General features: G+C 50.0%; 1 protein-coding gene across 1 annotated transcript in view; it reads right to left on the bottom strand.

Moving 5' to 3' along the window:
• Positions 1–16,577, bottom strand: part of ANGPT4 (angiopoietin 4) — an 88,474-nt gene that overhangs the window by 24,039 nt on the left and 47,858 nt on the right. The window contains exons 2-3 of the mRNA XM_060233463.1: positions 9,085–9,240; positions 5,870–5,991 (exon numbers count right to left, since the gene is read on the bottom strand). Of these exons, the coding sequence (XP_060089446.1) occupies positions 5,870–5,991; positions 9,085–9,240 (278 nt within the window). The remainder of the gene's footprint in view (positions 1–5,869; positions 5,992–9,084; positions 9,241–16,577) is intronic.

Here is a 16,577-nt window from a genome sequence, read left to right as displayed (position 1 = left end):
TTAGGGTTGCCAAGTCCAATTCAAGAAATATCTGGGGACTTTGGGGGTGGAGCCAGGAGACTTTGGGGGTGGAGCCAGGAGACATTAGGGATGGAGCCATGATCAAGGCTGTGACAAGCATCATTGAACTCCAAAGGGAGTGCTGGCCATCACGTTTAAAGGCACGGCACACCTTTTCAATTCCTTCCTTCCATAGGAAATAATGAAGGATAGGGGCACCTTCTTTTGGGGCTCATAGCATTGGACCCCCTGGCCCAATCTTTTTGAAACTTGGGGGGTATTTTGAGGAGAGGCACTAGATGCTATACTGAAATTTTGGTGCCTCTATCCCAAAAAACAGCCCCCCCATAGCCCCAGATACCCGCGGATTAATTCTCCATGATTTTCTATGGGAATAAATCTCCCTAGGGAATAATAGAGTTCCCAGTAGACATTTCCCTCCCCTCCCCCCGCTTTCTGATGACCCTGAAGCGGGGGGGGGGGGAGGGCTTCCAAACCGGGGGATCCCCTGCCCCTACCTGGGGATTGGCAACCCTAGCCCCAGTTCAAAGGTGTCACCCAGGTCCCAGCAGGGGATCCCCTGGTTTTACAGGCTTCCCCCCGCCCCCAGCCAGCTGGTCGGCAGGGGGAAGTCCTGCCCCCACAACCACCACCTATCTGTAGATCTCCGGCAGCTTTAGAAATCTGCAAATAGGTTCCGTTCTAAAATGGATGGCCGGCCTGGCTCCGTCCCAGAAAGCCTGGACCTAGCACTGCAAGCCGTGGCAGGCTGGCTCAGACTGAGTGGGCTGAAGTTGAATCCAACGAAGACAGAGGTCCTGTGCTTGGGTCGCGGTGCCCTGGGAAGGGAAATCCCCTTGCCAGTCCTTGACGGTGTGCAGCTTAAAGCGGCACACAAGGTCAAGAGCCTGGGGGTTCTTCTGGAGCCTTCATTATCAATGGAGGCACAGATAGCGGCTGCTGCCAAGTCCGCGTTCTTTCATCTTCGTCGGGCGAAGCAGTTGGCCCCCTTCCTAGAGCGCCGCGACCTAGCAACAGTGATCCATGCTACGGTCACTTCGAGACTGGACTACTGCAACGCCCTCTACATGGGGCTGCCCTTGTGCCGAATTCGGCGGCTACAGCTGGTGCAGAACGCGGCGGCTAGGCTGTTGCTGGGGCTCCCAAGGTGGGAGCACATACAGCCGGGGCTGCGCGGACTGCACTGGTTGCCAGTGGCATACCGGGTTCGCTACAAGGTGCTGGTTATTACCTTTAAAGCCCTATATGGCCGAGGACCTACCTACCTAAGGGACCGTCTCTCCCCATATGAGCCCCAGAGGGCACTGAGGTCATCTGGGAAAAACCAGTTGAATATCCCTGGGCCAAGGGAGGCCAGACTGAAAGCCACCCGGGACCGGGCCTTCTCTATTACTGCTCCACTACTGTGGAACCAACTCCCTGAGGAGGTGAGGGCCCTACGATGTTTAGAGGGATTCCGTAGGGCCTGTAAGACCCACCTTTTCAAGATGGCCTTCAACTAGCGAAAAACTGTGACAAATCTAGATATGCTGCTAGAAATGCTTTTATTCCTGAAATGTTTTTACTTCTGAAATTTATTGAAACCTGTTTTAACGCCATACTGTTATGTTAATTTTAATATTCTGTAATTGTTTTAACCATGTTTTATAAGTATAATTGATGTAGTGTGTGTTTTATGTTGTGAGCCGCCCTGAGCCTGCCCCGGCGGGGAGGGCGGGATAGAAATAAAAAAATTATTATATTATTATATTATTATAAAATGTACGTGTGTGCCTTTAAATAAGAGCAGGAAATGCTTCATTGGGAAGGGTCAGAAGGAGTTCGCGTTGTCAAAGTAGAGTGTGTGTTAGGGTTGCCAATCCCCAGGTGGGGGCAGGGGATCCCCGGTTTGGAGGCCCGCCCCCCACTTCAGAGTCATCAGAAACAGGGGGGGGGAGGGAAATGTCTGCTGGGCACCCCATTAGTCCCTATGGAGACTTATTCCCATAGGAAATACATAAGAACATAAGAACATAAGAGAAGCCATGTTGGATCAGGCCAATGGCTCATCCAGTCCAACACTCTGTGTCACACAGTGGCCAATATGTGTTTGTGTGTGTGTGTGTATATATATATACACACACGCACACACATATACATACATATATACACACACATACACACACACACACAAATATATATACACACATACACATACTGTGGCTAATAGCCACTGATGGACCTCTGCTCCATATTTTTATCCAATCCCCGCTTGAAGCTGGCTGTGTTTGTAGCTGCCACCACCTCCTGTGGCAGTGAATTCCACATGTTCATCACCCTTTGGGTGAAGAAGGACTTCCTACTGTCCGTTTTAACCTGACTGCTCAGCAATTTCATGGAATGCCCACAAGTTCTTGCATTGTGAGAAAGGGAGAAAGGTACTTCTTTCTCTACCTTCTCCACCCCATGCATAATTTTGTAAACTTCTATCATGTCACCCCGCAGTCGACGTTTCTCCAAGCTAAAGAGCCCCAAGCGTTTTAACCTGTCTTCATAGGGAAAGTGTTCCAAACCTTAATCATTCTAGTTGCCCTTTTCTGGACTTTTCCCAATGCTATAATATCCTTTTTGAGGTGCGGTGACCAGAATTGTACACAGTATTCCAAATGAGACCACACCATCGATTTATACAGGGGCATTATGATACTGACTGATTTGTTTTCAATTCCCTTCCTAATAATTCCCAGCATGGCGTTGGCCTTTTTTGTTGCAATCGCACACTGTCTTGACATTTTCAGTGAGTGATCTCACTGAAGTAACGGAGTATTGATCCACAGGTATCTGGGGCTCTGGGGGGGGGGAGGGCTGTTTTTTGAGGTAGAGGCATCAGATTTTCAGTATAGCATCCAGTGCCTCTCCCCAAAATACCCCCCAGATTTCAAAAAGATTGAACCAGGGGGCCCAATTCTGTGAGCCCCAAAAGAAGGTGCCCCTAACCCTCATTGTTTCCAATGGAGGGAAGGCATTTTTAAAAAGTGTGCTGTCCCTTTCAATGTAATGGTCCGAACTCCCTTTGGAGTTCAATAATGCTTGTCACACCGTCGCTCATGGCTCCACCCCTAATGTCTCCTGGCTCCACCCCCAAAGTCTCCTGGCTCCACCCCCAAAGTCCTCAGATATTTCTTGAATTGGACTTGGCAACCCTTCACGGAACTCCAGCTTTGTTAGATAGCTTTGCCATGGCAGCCTTCCCCATGCGCCCCTTTCGGCTGGCACCAGACTTAATCCCCAGGAATTTGGCAGTCCAAAACTGGTGACCCAAGAGCTCCACTTGCAAAAGAGGGAGCCACGGATTGGGCTCAGAAGGGAAACTCCCTCCTTGGGAGGCCGAGAGCTGCATTCCAGCAAAGCCAGCGGGAGATAAGGGAGCGAGGCCGACGCAGCCAGGGGGGAGACGCTTGCATTTCTGGACCCTGAATCCACACACAACGGCCCCCAGCTCTGCAAGGTTTCTGGCAGCTCAAGGGGGCTTAGCAAAGGGGAGATATGTAACCCCCCAGGGGAGAGCGCGCTCACAGGGTGGGAAGAAGGGAAAGCCGCAAACGTTTGCTGAGAAAGAAGGGCTGCCTTTAAGGGAATGCCTAGCCTTGCCAACCCTCCAGGTAGGACCTGGAAAACTCCCACTTTTCCAACTGGTCCGTTGTTTTCCTGGAGAAATGGGCTGCTTTGGAGGGGGGGGGGACTCTCTGGCACTGGATCTCTTCTCTCCCCAAATCCCACCCTTCTGAGGCGCCGCGCCCCAAACCTCCAGGAATTATCCAGCTCTGTATTGGCAACCCAGCGGATTACTGTTGAAAACTTTTAAAAGTTGGAAGGGGGAAAGAGACTTTTAGTTTAGTTTTATCAGGGCTTTTTTTGGTAGGAAAAGCCCAGCGGGGACTCATTTGCGTATTAGGCCACACCCCCTGGCATCACCATTGTTTCACACAGGGCTTTTTTGATAGGAAAAGCCCAGCAATAACTCATTTGCGTATTAGGCCACACCCCCTGGCATCACCATTGTTCCACACAGGGCTTTTTTTGTAGCAAAAGCCCAGCAGGAACTCATTTGCACATTAGGCCACACCCCCTGGCAGCAACATTTCCCCCAAAAAATCCACCAGGAGCTCATTTGCATATCAGGCCACACCCCCTGACATCACAATTGTTTTGCGTGGGACTTTTTGTCGAAAAAGCCCAGCAGGAATTCATTTGCGTATTAGGCCACACCCCCTGATGCCACCATTGTTGCACACCAGACTTTTTGTAGAGAAAGCCCAGCAGGAACTTATTTGCATATTAGGCCACACACCCTGACACCAAGCCAGCCAGAACTGTGTTCCTGTGCGTTCCTGCTCAAAAAAAGCCCTGAGCTGTAGCCTTAACTTGCTCGTTTTCTGCACGCTGGAATTTTTTTACATTTAGTCACATGACACACAAACACAGTCTGGCTATAAGCCCAGAGCTTTTAGTTTTTTTAGCAGGAACGCACAGGAACACAGTTCTGGCTGGCTTGGTGTCAGGGGGTGTGGCCTAACATGCAAATGAGTTCCAGTGGGGCCTTTTTCTACCAAAAAAGCCCTGTAGGCCAGACATGCCAATCCCCTTAACGAGGACTAGTCATCTCAGTCAGTTCTGCCCCCTTTATTTCTCAAAATACGGTTACTTAAAACACAAAACTTGCAATTGGAATATACTCTGAAAAGGAAACCAAAATATGCTCTCTTAATTGTTTCAGAAGGCAGCCATGTTGGTTGAAGAAGAAGAGATTGGATTTATATCCTGCCCTTCACCACCGGAAGGAGTCTCAGAGCGGCTCACAATCTCTTTTCTCTTCCCCTCCTCACAGCAGACACCCTGTGAGGTAAGTGGAGCTGAGAGAGCTCTGACAGAAACTGCTCTTGTGAGGAACAGCTCTGCGAGAACTTGCGAGTGACTCAAGGTCACATCGGCAACCGCATATGGAGGAGTGGGAACTCAAACCTGGTTCTCCCTGATAAGAGTTCACACACTTAAGAAGAAGAAGAGCCAGTCTGGTGTAGTGGTTAAGCAAGCAGACTCTTATCTGGGAGAACTGGGTTTGATTCTCCACTCCTCCACTTGCACCTGCTGAAATGGCCTTGGGTCAGCCATAGCTTTCGTAGGAGTTGTCCTTGAAAGGGCAGCTGCTGTAAGAGCTCTCGCAGCCCCACCTGCCTCAAAGGGTGTCTGTTGTGGCAGGGCAGGGGGGAAGTAAAGGAGATTGTAACCGCTTTGAGACTCTGAGATTCAGAGTATAGGGCGGGATGTAAATGCAATATTTTCTTCTTCTTCTTAAGTGTGCAAACTCTTATCTGGGAGAACCGGGTTTTGATTCCCCACTCCTCCACTTGCAGCTGCTGGAATGGCCTTGGGTCAGCCATAGTTCTTGCAGAAGTTGTCCTTTGAAAAGGCAGCTTCTGGGAGCGCTCTCTCAGACCCACCCACCTCACAGGGTGTCTGTTGTGGGGGAAGAAGAGAAAGGAGATTGTAAGCTGCTCTGTGATTCAGAGAGAAGGGTGGAGTATAAGTCTACAGTCTTCTTCTTTAGATCTAAGCCAGAATGGAGATCCCAGAGTCCTTCCATCCCAGTCAGAACGTGGGAAGGATGTTACAAAGAAGCGAGTCAGGATTCAAAGGAAGGAGAGAGAGGAAGGGAAGGCGATCGCAAGCCGCTCTGAGTCTCCGAGTGCAGAGTGGGGTATAAATCCAATCTCTTCTCTCTTCTCTCCTGGTCTTAGGGGAAGGCAACCAGCACCACCCTCTCCTAGCTAACACAACCGATCCAGTTGAGTCAGAAGGGCAACCTTACCTGTTCCAGTTCTGCAATTTCTGGATCTCATTGGTCTGAATCAGGAGCTGCGTTTCCAGCTTGTTTGTGGACAGGGAGTTCTCCAAGAGTTGGATCTCAATCCGGGAGGTCTGATTGAGCACCTGGCCAAGGGGGAGAGCAAAACTGGAGGTCAGCCGGGACTCTGAGGATCAGAGTACTTTATGTAGCAGGAGCTCCTTTGCATATCAGGCCTCACCCCCCTGATGTCACCGATCCTCCTGGGGCTTACAGTAGGCCCTGTACTAAGAGCCCTGTAAGCTCCAGGATGATTGGCTACATCAGAGAGGTGTGGCCCACGGGTGGAATTCTAGCAGAAGCACCTTTGCATATTAGGCCACGCCCCCCACTGATGTCACCGATCCTCCTGGAGCTTACAGTAGGCCCTGTAAGAAGAACCCAGGAAGCTCTTGGAGGATTGGCTACATCACGGGGTGTGGCCTAATATGCAAAGCAGTTCCTTCTACAAAAAAAAAGCCCAGCCAAGGATAGTTTCAAAGGGTAGCCATGTCGGTTTGCCAAAGCAGAGCTGGATTTGAATCCAGAAGCGCCTTCGAGACCAGCAAGATTTTGGGGACATGAGCTTTGGAGAGTCATCAGACCATCTAACACAGGAAATAAGAAGAGAGCAGTAGGGGGGGGGGACTTTTGTTTAGTGCACTTGCGTGCGCTCTCTTTTCCCTTCCCCCTTGTTGGTGCCCCATCTCACCCATGAGAGGGGCTAGCTCAGTGGAAGAACCTCTGCTTTGCGTGCAGAAGGTCTCCGGTTCAGTCCCCTAGCTAGGGTTGCCAATCCCCAGGTGGGGGCAGGAGATTCCTCGATTTGGATTTGGACCCGCTTCAGGATTCATCAGAAAGTGGGAGGGGGGAGGGAAATATCTGCTGGGCACTCCATTATTCCCTATGGTGACCGATTCCCATACAGAATAATGGAGAATTGATTTGCGGGTATTGGGGACTCTGGGGAGGGTGTTTTTTTGAGGTAGAGGCACCAAATTTGTAGAATAGCATCTGGTGCCTCTTCTCAAAACACCCTCCAAGTTTCAAAAGCATTGGACCAGGGGGTCCAATTCTATGAGCCCCCAAAGGAGGTGCCCCTATCCTTCATTACTTCCATGGGAAGGAAGGCATTGAAAAGGTGTGCGGTCCCTTTAAATGTGATGGCCAGAACTCCCTTTGGAGTTCAACTGTGCTTGTCACAACCTTGCTCGTAGCTCCACCCCCAAAGTCTCCTGGCTCCACCCCCAAAGTCATTGTGGAAGCACCAGAGACAGTTTAGCGTGTGTGCGAGTGTGAGAGAGAAAGCGGGGGGAGGGGAGGGAACTCTATTATTCCCTATGGAGACTTATTCTCATAGGAAATAATGGAGAATTGATCCGCGAGTATCTGAGGCTCTGGGGGGGCTGTTTTTTGAGGTAGAGGCACCATATTTGCAGCATAGCATCCAGTACCTCTCCCCAAAATACCCCCCAAGTTTCAAAAAGATTGGACCAGGGGGTCCAATTCTATGAGCCCCAAAAGAAGGTGCCCCTATCCTTCATTGTTTCCTATGGAGGGAAGGGATTTAAAAGACGTCCGGTCCCTTTAGATGTTATGGCCAGAACTCCCTTGAAGTTCATTTATGATTGTCACACCCTTGCTCCTGGCTCCGCCTCCCAATGTCTCCTGGCTCCACCCCCAAAGTCCACAGATATTTCTTGAATTGGACTTGCCAAACCCAGCCCTAGCATCTTTTCAGGCCTGGAAACCAGGATTAGCACCCAGACCAGGGGGAGAGCTGTCAACTCTGGATTAGGAAATACCTGGAGATTTGGGGGGGGGGGTGGAGCCAGGAGAGGGCTGGAGGGACCTCAGTAGGGTATAATATTATAAAGTCCGCCCTCCAAAGCTGCCGTTTTCTGCAGGGGAACTGGTCCCACACATCTGGAATTTAATAGCAGGTGGTTTCCAGGCCCCATTTGTTGGTGGGCAACCCTAACCAGGGGTCCCCAAGCTTTTTGAGCCTGTGGGCGCCTTTGGAATTCCGACGCAGGGGAGCTGCCGCATTCACAAAATGGCTGCTGAAGTAGGTGGAGCCAATCGCAACGCGTCAGGGATCTAGGCTATACGTAAACTCAAAAAGTAACTCATTCGCATTTCAAGCAGAAGCTGTTGAACAGGATGTGTTTTAATCTGTACAGCCAATCAGAGGCTCCGCTGGGCAAGAGCCCAGTCTAGCCCTGCCCACTTTCTAAAAGGACTAAAGTGGATTCCGGGAAAGGTGTCGGTGGGCACCAAGTTGGGGACTCCTGACCCAGGTCATTTTGTCCCAAATTAGGGTTGTCAATCCCCAGGTGAGGGCGGGGGATCCCCTGGTTTGCAGGCCCTTTCCCTGTCTGTTGGGCACTCCATTAATCCCTATGGAGATTGATTCCCATAGGGTATAACGGAGAATTGATCCGTGGGTATCTGGGTGCCTGGGAGGGTGTTTATCAAGATAGAGGCACCAATGGAGGGAAGGCGTTTAAAAGGAGCACGGTCCCTTTAAATGCGACGGCCCGGACTCCCTTCGGAGTTCAATTTTGCTTGCCACAACCTTGCTCCTGGCTCCACCCCCAATGTCTCCTGGCTCCACCCCCAAAGTCTCCTGGCTCCACCCCAATGTCTCCAGGTTCCACCCCCAAAGTCTCCTGGCTCCACCCCAATGTCTCCTGGCTCCACCCCAATGTCTCCTGGCTCCACACCAAAGTCTCCTGGCTCCACCCCCAAAGTCTCCTGGCTCCACCCCAATGTCTCCAGGCTCCACCCCCAAAGTCTCCTGGCTCCACCCCAATGTCTCCTGGCTCCACCCCAATGTCTCCTGGCTCCACCCCCAATGTCTCCTGGCTCCACCCCCAATGTCTCCAGGCTCCACCTCCAATGTCTCCTGGCTCCACCCCCAATGTCTCTTGGCTCCACCCCAATGTCTCCTGGCTCCACCCCAAAGTCTCCTGGCTCCACCCCAATGTCTCCTGGCTCCACCCCCAATGTCTCCTGGCTCCACCCCAATGTCTCCAGGCTCCACCCCCAAAGTCTCCTGGCTCCTCCTCCCTCAAAGTCCCCAGCCATTTCTTGAATTGGACCTGGCAACCCTATCCCAAATCCTGACTCGGTCTCCTTCCGGTGCTCAGTATCATGTTGTGTTTCCCCTCCACGCGACTGAGGAACGCTGCGCGCACCTGAGCCTCCACGTCCGTCAGCTTCCTGGTCTGCTCGGCTGTCTGGTTCAAGAGGTGGGTCCCGATCTCCAGCATGGTGGCCGTCTGGTTCTGCACCACGTTCTGCTGCATCTGCACCATCTCCGACTTCATGTTCATCTGGATGTAGCTCTCCAGCTAAAAGGGAGACGGCCAAAGGTTACAGGAAGCGACTGGCTCTTTCTCTGTCTCTCTCTGTCTCTCTCTTCCCCGCCCCATTCTGCAGTTGGTGCAGAATGCCGCCGCCCGGTTGTTATTGGGGCTCCCAAGATGGGAGCACATTCGGCCAGGGCTCCGGGTTCTGCACTGGCTGCCAATAATATACCAAGTTCGGTACAAGGTGCTGGTCATTACCTTTAAAGCCCTATATGGCCTAGGACCTGCCTATCTGAGGGACCGTCTCTCCCCACACGTTCCCCAGAGAGTACTGAGATCGGGAACCCAAAATCTTCTCGTTGTCCCCGGGCCAAAGGAAGCCCGTTTGAAATCTACCAGGGATAGGGCCTTCTCTGTAATGGCCCCTTCCTGGTGGAACCAGCTGCCGGAAGAGGTGAGGGCCCTGCGGGACCTTGCCCAGTTCCGCAGGGCCTGCAAGACAGCCCTCTTCCGGCTGGCTTATAACTAACTGGCACTGGAAATGGAGTGTAGTCGTATGAGATTGCTGTATGTTTTTAATGTTTTATCTGTTTAAAATGTTTAAATTTAAAATTTTTGTTATTTATACGCTGTAAGCCGCCCTGAGCCACTTGGTGGGAAGGGCGGGATATAAATCACAAATAAACTAATAAACGAAACTAAAACGAAACGAAACTTTCCTCTCCTGCCCGGGCTGGCTTCTGGGCTTCCTTCATCTCATTTTGTGAAGCCAAATCCTTTCCTTCCCCCCCCCCCAAAAACAAAGACTCTCTCGTCTAGGGTTGCCAACCCCCAGGTGGGGCAGGAACGAAGCCCGAAGGCATCCACGAAAAGCCAGCCTTAATTATGAAAAACTTTATACGGATTGCTTCTTACAAAACCAAAAATACTTCTGATAAATACAATTACAAAATAACCCCGAAACCAAAGGCCTTCCGTTCGATGCCAAAGTTCATTTTTTGTGCGTAGTGGAAGTCCGGGGAAATCCTTGACAAGCCGCGAAGCAGGAGTCCCAACGCTTCGACAGTCCTTTCAACAAGGAAGGCGTGTAGACGAAAAACAGCACAACGCTATTTCGCATAGGCAGCACAGGGCGCTTTCGTAACAGGGACGCGCGTATAGCCCTGTTTCACCAAGGGCTTTAACAAGCTTCACTTGCCATTCTAATCTGCAGGGAAAAAAAGTTCAGCTATTGCTGCGTATGAGTTATTCAAGATCGGTGAAGCTTGTTAAAGCCGCAGGTGAAACGGGGCTACTTGCGCTTCCTTGTTGCTTCAGGGTCATCAGAAAGTTGAGGGGGTGGGAGGGAAACGACTGCTGGGCACTCCATTATTCCCTATGGAAACCGATTCCCATAGGGCAGGAGTCCCCAACTCCCGGGTTGTGGACCAGTACCGGTCCGTGGCCTGTTACCAACCGGGCCGTGAGTTGTATGATTATTTCATTATATATTACAATGTAATAATAATAATAATAATAATAATAATAATAATAATAATAATAATAATAATAATAATAATAAGACATTGGATTTATATCCTGCCCTCCACTCTGAATCTGAGTGGCTCACAATCTCCTTTACCTTCCTCCCCCACAACAGACACTCTGTGAGGTGGGTGCGGTTGAGAGAGCTCTCCCAGAAGCTGCCCTTTCGAGGACAACTCTGCGAGAGCTATGGCTGACCCAAGGCCGTTCCAGCAGCTGCAAGTTGGAGGAGTGGGGAATCAAACCCGGTTCTCCCAGATAAGAGTCTGCACACTTAATTAGCACACCAAAATAAAGTGCACAATTTTATCATCCCAAAACCATTACCCCTGTGACGGACTTAGGAACTTAGCCTGAGTAGTTGGGGAACAGGTTTGCAGCAATTGACTGAAATGCTGCCCGAGCAATGAAGAAGTATCCATTTTTGAGGTTTGCTTAGCTGTGGAACACCTCAGGATTGGAGTCTTAGCCAGGGAGTCTTCGAGAGAAGTCTTCAGAGAACCAGTATGCAGACTGTGGGCTTTGTAATCCTAGCAGAAAAGTCTCTGCAACTTTCTTGAAGTCATAACCCAGAATTTTAGAAATTTCTTGTTGTATCATCCGCCAAAAGTTTTTTGCTTTTTCACAAGTCCACCACATATGAAAAAAAGAACCCTCATGGTGCTTACATTTCCAACATCTGTCTGACATCTTTTTACTCATCTTTGCCAGTTTCTTCGGAGTCATATACCACCTATATATCATTTTAAAACAGCTCTCCTTGAGATTCTGACATGTTGATATCTTCATCGAGTTCTTCCAAAGGTACTCCCAAGTATCCATTTGAAATTCCCTGTTTATATTGATTGCCCATTTAACCATTTGAGATTTTACTACTTCTTCTTCTGTAGACCATTTCAATAATAATTTATATACTTTTGATATTAATTTTTCATTCTCTCCAAGCAGAGCCTTTTCCAATTCTGTTTGCTCACGTCTAATTCCATCAGATTTCATATCAAATGAGTTCCTGCTGTGCTCTTTCTACCAAAAAAGTCCTGGAAGCAGGTAAAGGGAGGCGGGTGTTGTTCCTCTCAGCGCGCCGGTGGGGGGGGGGGGGAGGCAGCAAATTAGGCATTTGTCTGAGGTACCGGGAGTGGGGGGGGGGAGAGCCTAGTTTGCCTAGTGGGCAAGCCGGCCCTGGGTATAATGGAGAATTGATCTGCAGGTATCTGAGGCTCTGCGGGGGGCTGTTTTTCTCAGATAGAGGCACCCAATTTGCAGCATAGCATCCAGTGCCTCTCCCCAGAATACCCTCCAAGTTTCAAAAGGATTGGACCAGGGGGTCCAGTTCTATGAGCCCCCAAATTAGGTGCCTCTATCCATTATTATTTCCAATGGAGGGAAGACATTTAAAAGGGGTGCCGTCCCTTTAAATGTGATGGCCAGAACTCCCTTTGGAGTTCAATGATGCTTGTCACATCCTGGCTCCTGGCTCCACCCCCAAAGTCTCCTGGCTCCACCCCCAATGTCTCCTGGCTCTGCTCCCAAAGTCTGCAGATATTTCTTGAATTGGACTTGGCAACCCTAACTCCCGCCTTAAATCATCCCAGGGCTGGTCCCTGAAGAGGCTCCTTGGATCCTCTTGCCTCTTCAGAGATGCTGAGTCTGGCCGGGGGCCATTTTGAAGGAACAGAATTCTGTCTCAAGACAGGCTGACCTCAGTTGTCTTGGAAACCTCTTGCTATGAAGCAGAAACCCAACGGGTTGTACATTATCTCGGGGTCAGGGCACGCTGTCGGCTAACCTGGATCCCTGCCTCCAGCAAAAGAATAAATACTAAATCTTTTCTCGGAGGAATTAATCTCCCTGAGAAACGTTGGCGAGGGGAAACGCTGGAGGCTCGGCCTGTCCTCAAAATCCCTCCGGTTTTCAAACGTTCTGTTTTCCTTTCCTCACTTCTGTCGAACGCCTCATCAAAACATAAGAACCAATTCCTCACTAGCCTTATGAACATATGAAGCTGCCTTCTACTGAATCAGACCCTGGGTCCATCAAGTCAGTATTGTCTACTCAGACTGGCAGCGGCTCTCCAGGGTCTCAAGCTGAGGCTTTTTTACGCCTACTTGCCTGGACCCTTTTTAGTTGGAAATGCCGGGGATTGAACCTGAGGCCTTCTGCTTACCAGGCAGATGCTCTGCCACTGAGCCACCATCCCTCCCCTGCTCTCCAGGGTCTCAAGCTGAGGTTTTTCCCGCCTATTTGCCTGGACCCTTTTAGTTGCAGATGCCAGGGATTGAACCTGGGACCTTCTGCTTACCAAGCAGATGCTCTAGCACTGAGCCACCGTCCCTCCCCTGCTCTCCAGGGTCTCAAGCTGAGGTTCTTCACACCTATTTGCCTGGACCCTTTTAGTTGGAGATAATGGGGATTGAACCTGGGTCCTTCTGCTTACCAAGCAGATGCTCTACCACTGAGCCACCGTCCCTCCCCTGTTCTCCAGGGTCTCAAGCTGAACTTTTTCCCGCCTATTTGCCTGGACCCTTTTAGTTGGAGATGCTGGGGATTGAACCTGGGACCTTCTGCTTACCAAGCAGATGCTCTACCACTGATCCACCGTCCCTCCCCTATGCCACTTATGCCACTCTCCTCTTAGTAAAAGGGAACACAGGCTGTGGCAAAATTAGTGGTTCTGGGGCGGGCAAAAAGTTCTCATCTTCCACAGTGAAGACGGAGGCAAAAAATGCATTCAGCTTCTCAGCCTTTTCCCTATCCTCCTTCAGTAATCCTTTTACCCCATGGTCATCCAAGGGCCCCACTGCTTCCCTGGCTGGTTTCCTACTTCTAATATATTTGAAGAAATTTTTATTGTTGGTCTTTATGTTTTTTGCAATATGCTCCTCATAGTCCCTTTTTGCCTGCCTGATCACAGTCTTGCATTTGATTTGCCACTGCCTGTGTTCCCTTTTATTAATAAATCCAATATCATCATCCAATATCATCATCATCTTCTTCTTCTACTACTCTTATTTAGGAGAACTGGGTTTGAATTCCCACGCCTCCACTTGCAGCTGCTGGAATGGCCTTGCGTCAGCCATAGCTCTCACAGATCTGTCCTTGAAAGGGCAGCTTCTGTCAGAGCTCTCTCAGCCCCACCTACCTCACTGGGTGTTTGTTAAGGAAGAAGGATATAAAGGAGATTGTGAGCCACTCCAAGACTCTGAGATTCAGAGTGGAGTGTAGGATATAAATCCAATATCAACTTCTTCTTCTTCTTCTTCTTCTTCTTCTTCTTCTTCTTCTTCTTCTTCTTCTTCTTCTTCTTCTTCTTCTTCTTCTTCTTCTTCTTCTTCTTCTTCTTCTTCTTCTTCTTCTTCTTCTTCCAGTCCAGAGTTGCTACGCAGAGTTTAGGCAAGGGGAAACCACCTTTGCTTGCCTTGAAACACCCTAAGTTTTCAGCTGTGAACTAAAAGCACTTAACATCACCACCACCCAACCAAAAACTTCATTGGCCTGATGAAGCGGGCAGTCACTCGCCAATGCTTCTGCCCCTGTGTTGTTTTGGCCGTAGCACACTAACACAGCAACCCCTCTGGAATTTGTCTTTAAGGGAACGATCTGTCTTCTCTGAGTGGTTTTCAGATTTCACAATACCCAGTGCTGTTTATGTTCTTTGGAAGGTTTAGACAGCAGTTTGCATGGGCTATCCTTTTGCTTGGATTGTCATGTGCTTATGAGTTTTTTTCTTTCTTTCAGGATTTTTTTTTCTTTTATGGAGAAGCTGCGTCCTGATCTGCGCCAGAGCCAGTTTCGTGTAGTGGTTAAGTGTGCGGACTCTTATCTGGGAGAACCGGGTTTGATTCCCCACTCCTCCACTTGCAGCTGCTGGAATGGCCTTGGGTCAGCCATAGCTCTGGCAGAGGTTGTCCTTGAAAGGGCAGCTGCTGGGAGAGCCCTCTCCAGCCCCACCCACCTCACAGGGTGTCTGTTGTGGGCGAGGAAGGGAAAGGAGATTGTGAGCCGCTCTGAGACTCTTCGGAGTTGAGGGTGGGATATAAATCCAATGTCTTCATCTACCTCACAGGGTGTCTGTTGTGGGGGAGGAAGGGAAAGGAGATTGTGAGCCACTCTGAGACTCTTCGGAGTGGAGGGCGGGATATGAATCCAATATCTTCTTCTTCATCTCTCATAAGAGGAACGGTTCAGTGGCTTGTCCACAGGTCAGCTAGTGCGGTGAAGTGATTAGAGCAGGGGTTACAAACATGCAGCCCCAGGACCAAATCAGGCCCCCGGAAGGCTCCTATTAGACCCCCGAGCAACTGGCTGTCGTCTTCTTCCTTCTCCCTCTCTCTTGCGTCCTTCTGCATCACAGCTTGCTCTGCCAGGCTTGCTCAACTGCACAGGAACTGCAGAGCAAAACCTCTGTTTTCTCCATTGGCTGAGGCTCCTCCCTTGGGGAGGAAGCGGGGGAGGGAGAGCTTGCTTTGCCAGGCTCTCTCAATCACACAGCAGAGCTATTGAGCCAAGCCTCTCTTCCTTCTATTGGCTGAGGCTCCTCCCCCTCCTGGGGAAGGAAGGAAAGCGCCAGAGCTTCCTTTGCCCAGTTCCCTGGATCCCACAGGAGAGATACAAAGACAGCACCTTTAAGACCAACAAGTGCTAATGTTTTAAGCATGGTTTAAGGGGTTTTTTTTAAAAAAAAATCTTTAATTGCATTTGTCTGTGTCCTTATAAAGTTTGTATCTCTGATACCTAATCTTAAATAGGCCTGGCCCAACATGGCCCGGCCCAACAAGGTCTCATTTATGTCAGAGCTGGCCCTCATAACAATTGAGTTCGACACCCCCGGGGCTGGAACATCAGATTACAATCTGCAAGACTTGAATTCAAATCCCCACTCTGTCGTGTAGCTCACAAGAAAGCAAGAAGAGGCCTGATGGATTCGACATAGGGTTGCCAGGTCTGTGTATGAAGACTCTTTGGAGTGGAGGGCGAGATATAAATCCAATATCTTCATCTACCTCACAGGGTGTCTGTTGTGGGGGAGGAAGGTAAAGGAGATTGTGAGCCCCTCTGAGACTCTTTGGAGTGGAGGGCAGGCTATAAATCCAATATCTTCATCTACCTCACAGAGTGTCTGTTGTGGGGGAGGAAGGGAAAGGAGATTGTGAGCCGCTCTGAGACTCTTCGGAGTGGAGGGCAGAATATAAATCCAATATCTTCATCTACCTCACAGGGTGTTTGTTGTGGGGGAGGAAGGGAAAGGAGATTGTGAGCCGCTCTGAGACTCTTCGGAGTGGAGGGCGGGATATAAATCCAATATCTTCATCTACCTCACAGGGTGTCTGTTGTGGGGGAGGAAGGTAAAGGAGATTGTGAGCCGCTCTGAGACTCTTCGGAGTGGAGGGCGGGATATAAATCCAATATCTTCATCTACCTCACAGGGTGTCTGTTGTGGGGGAGGAAGGGAAAGGAGATTGTGAGCCGCTCTGAGACTCTTCGGAGTGGAGGGCAGGATATAAATCCAATATCTTCATCTACCTCACAGGGTGTTTGTTGCGGGGGAGGAAGGGAAAGGAGATTGTGAGGCGCTCTGAGACTCTTCGGAGTGGAGGGCGGGATATAAATCCGATATCTTCATCTACCTCACAGGGTGTCTGTTGTGGGGGAGGAAGGGAAAGGAGATTGTGAGCCGCTCTGAGACTCTTCGGAGTGGAAAGCAGGATATAAATCCAATATCTTCATCTACCTCACAGGGTGTCTGTTGTGGGGGAGGAAGGGAAAGGAGATTGTGAGCCGCTCTGAGACTCTTCGGAGTGGAGGGCGGGATATAAATCCAATATCTTCATCTACCTCACAGGGTGTTTGTTGTGGGA

Source organism: Heteronotia binoei, chromosome 2 (assembly GCF_032191835.1).
Source record: "Heteronotia binoei isolate CCM8104 ecotype False Entrance Well chromosome 2, APGP_CSIRO_Hbin_v1, whole genome shotgun sequence".
Taxonomy (NCBI): Eukaryota; Metazoa; Chordata; class Lepidosauria; order Squamata; family Gekkonidae; genus Heteronotia; species Heteronotia binoei.
The sequence above is the reverse complement of the archived record's forward strand: the minus strand, read 5'-3'. Positions and strand labels throughout refer to the sequence as shown.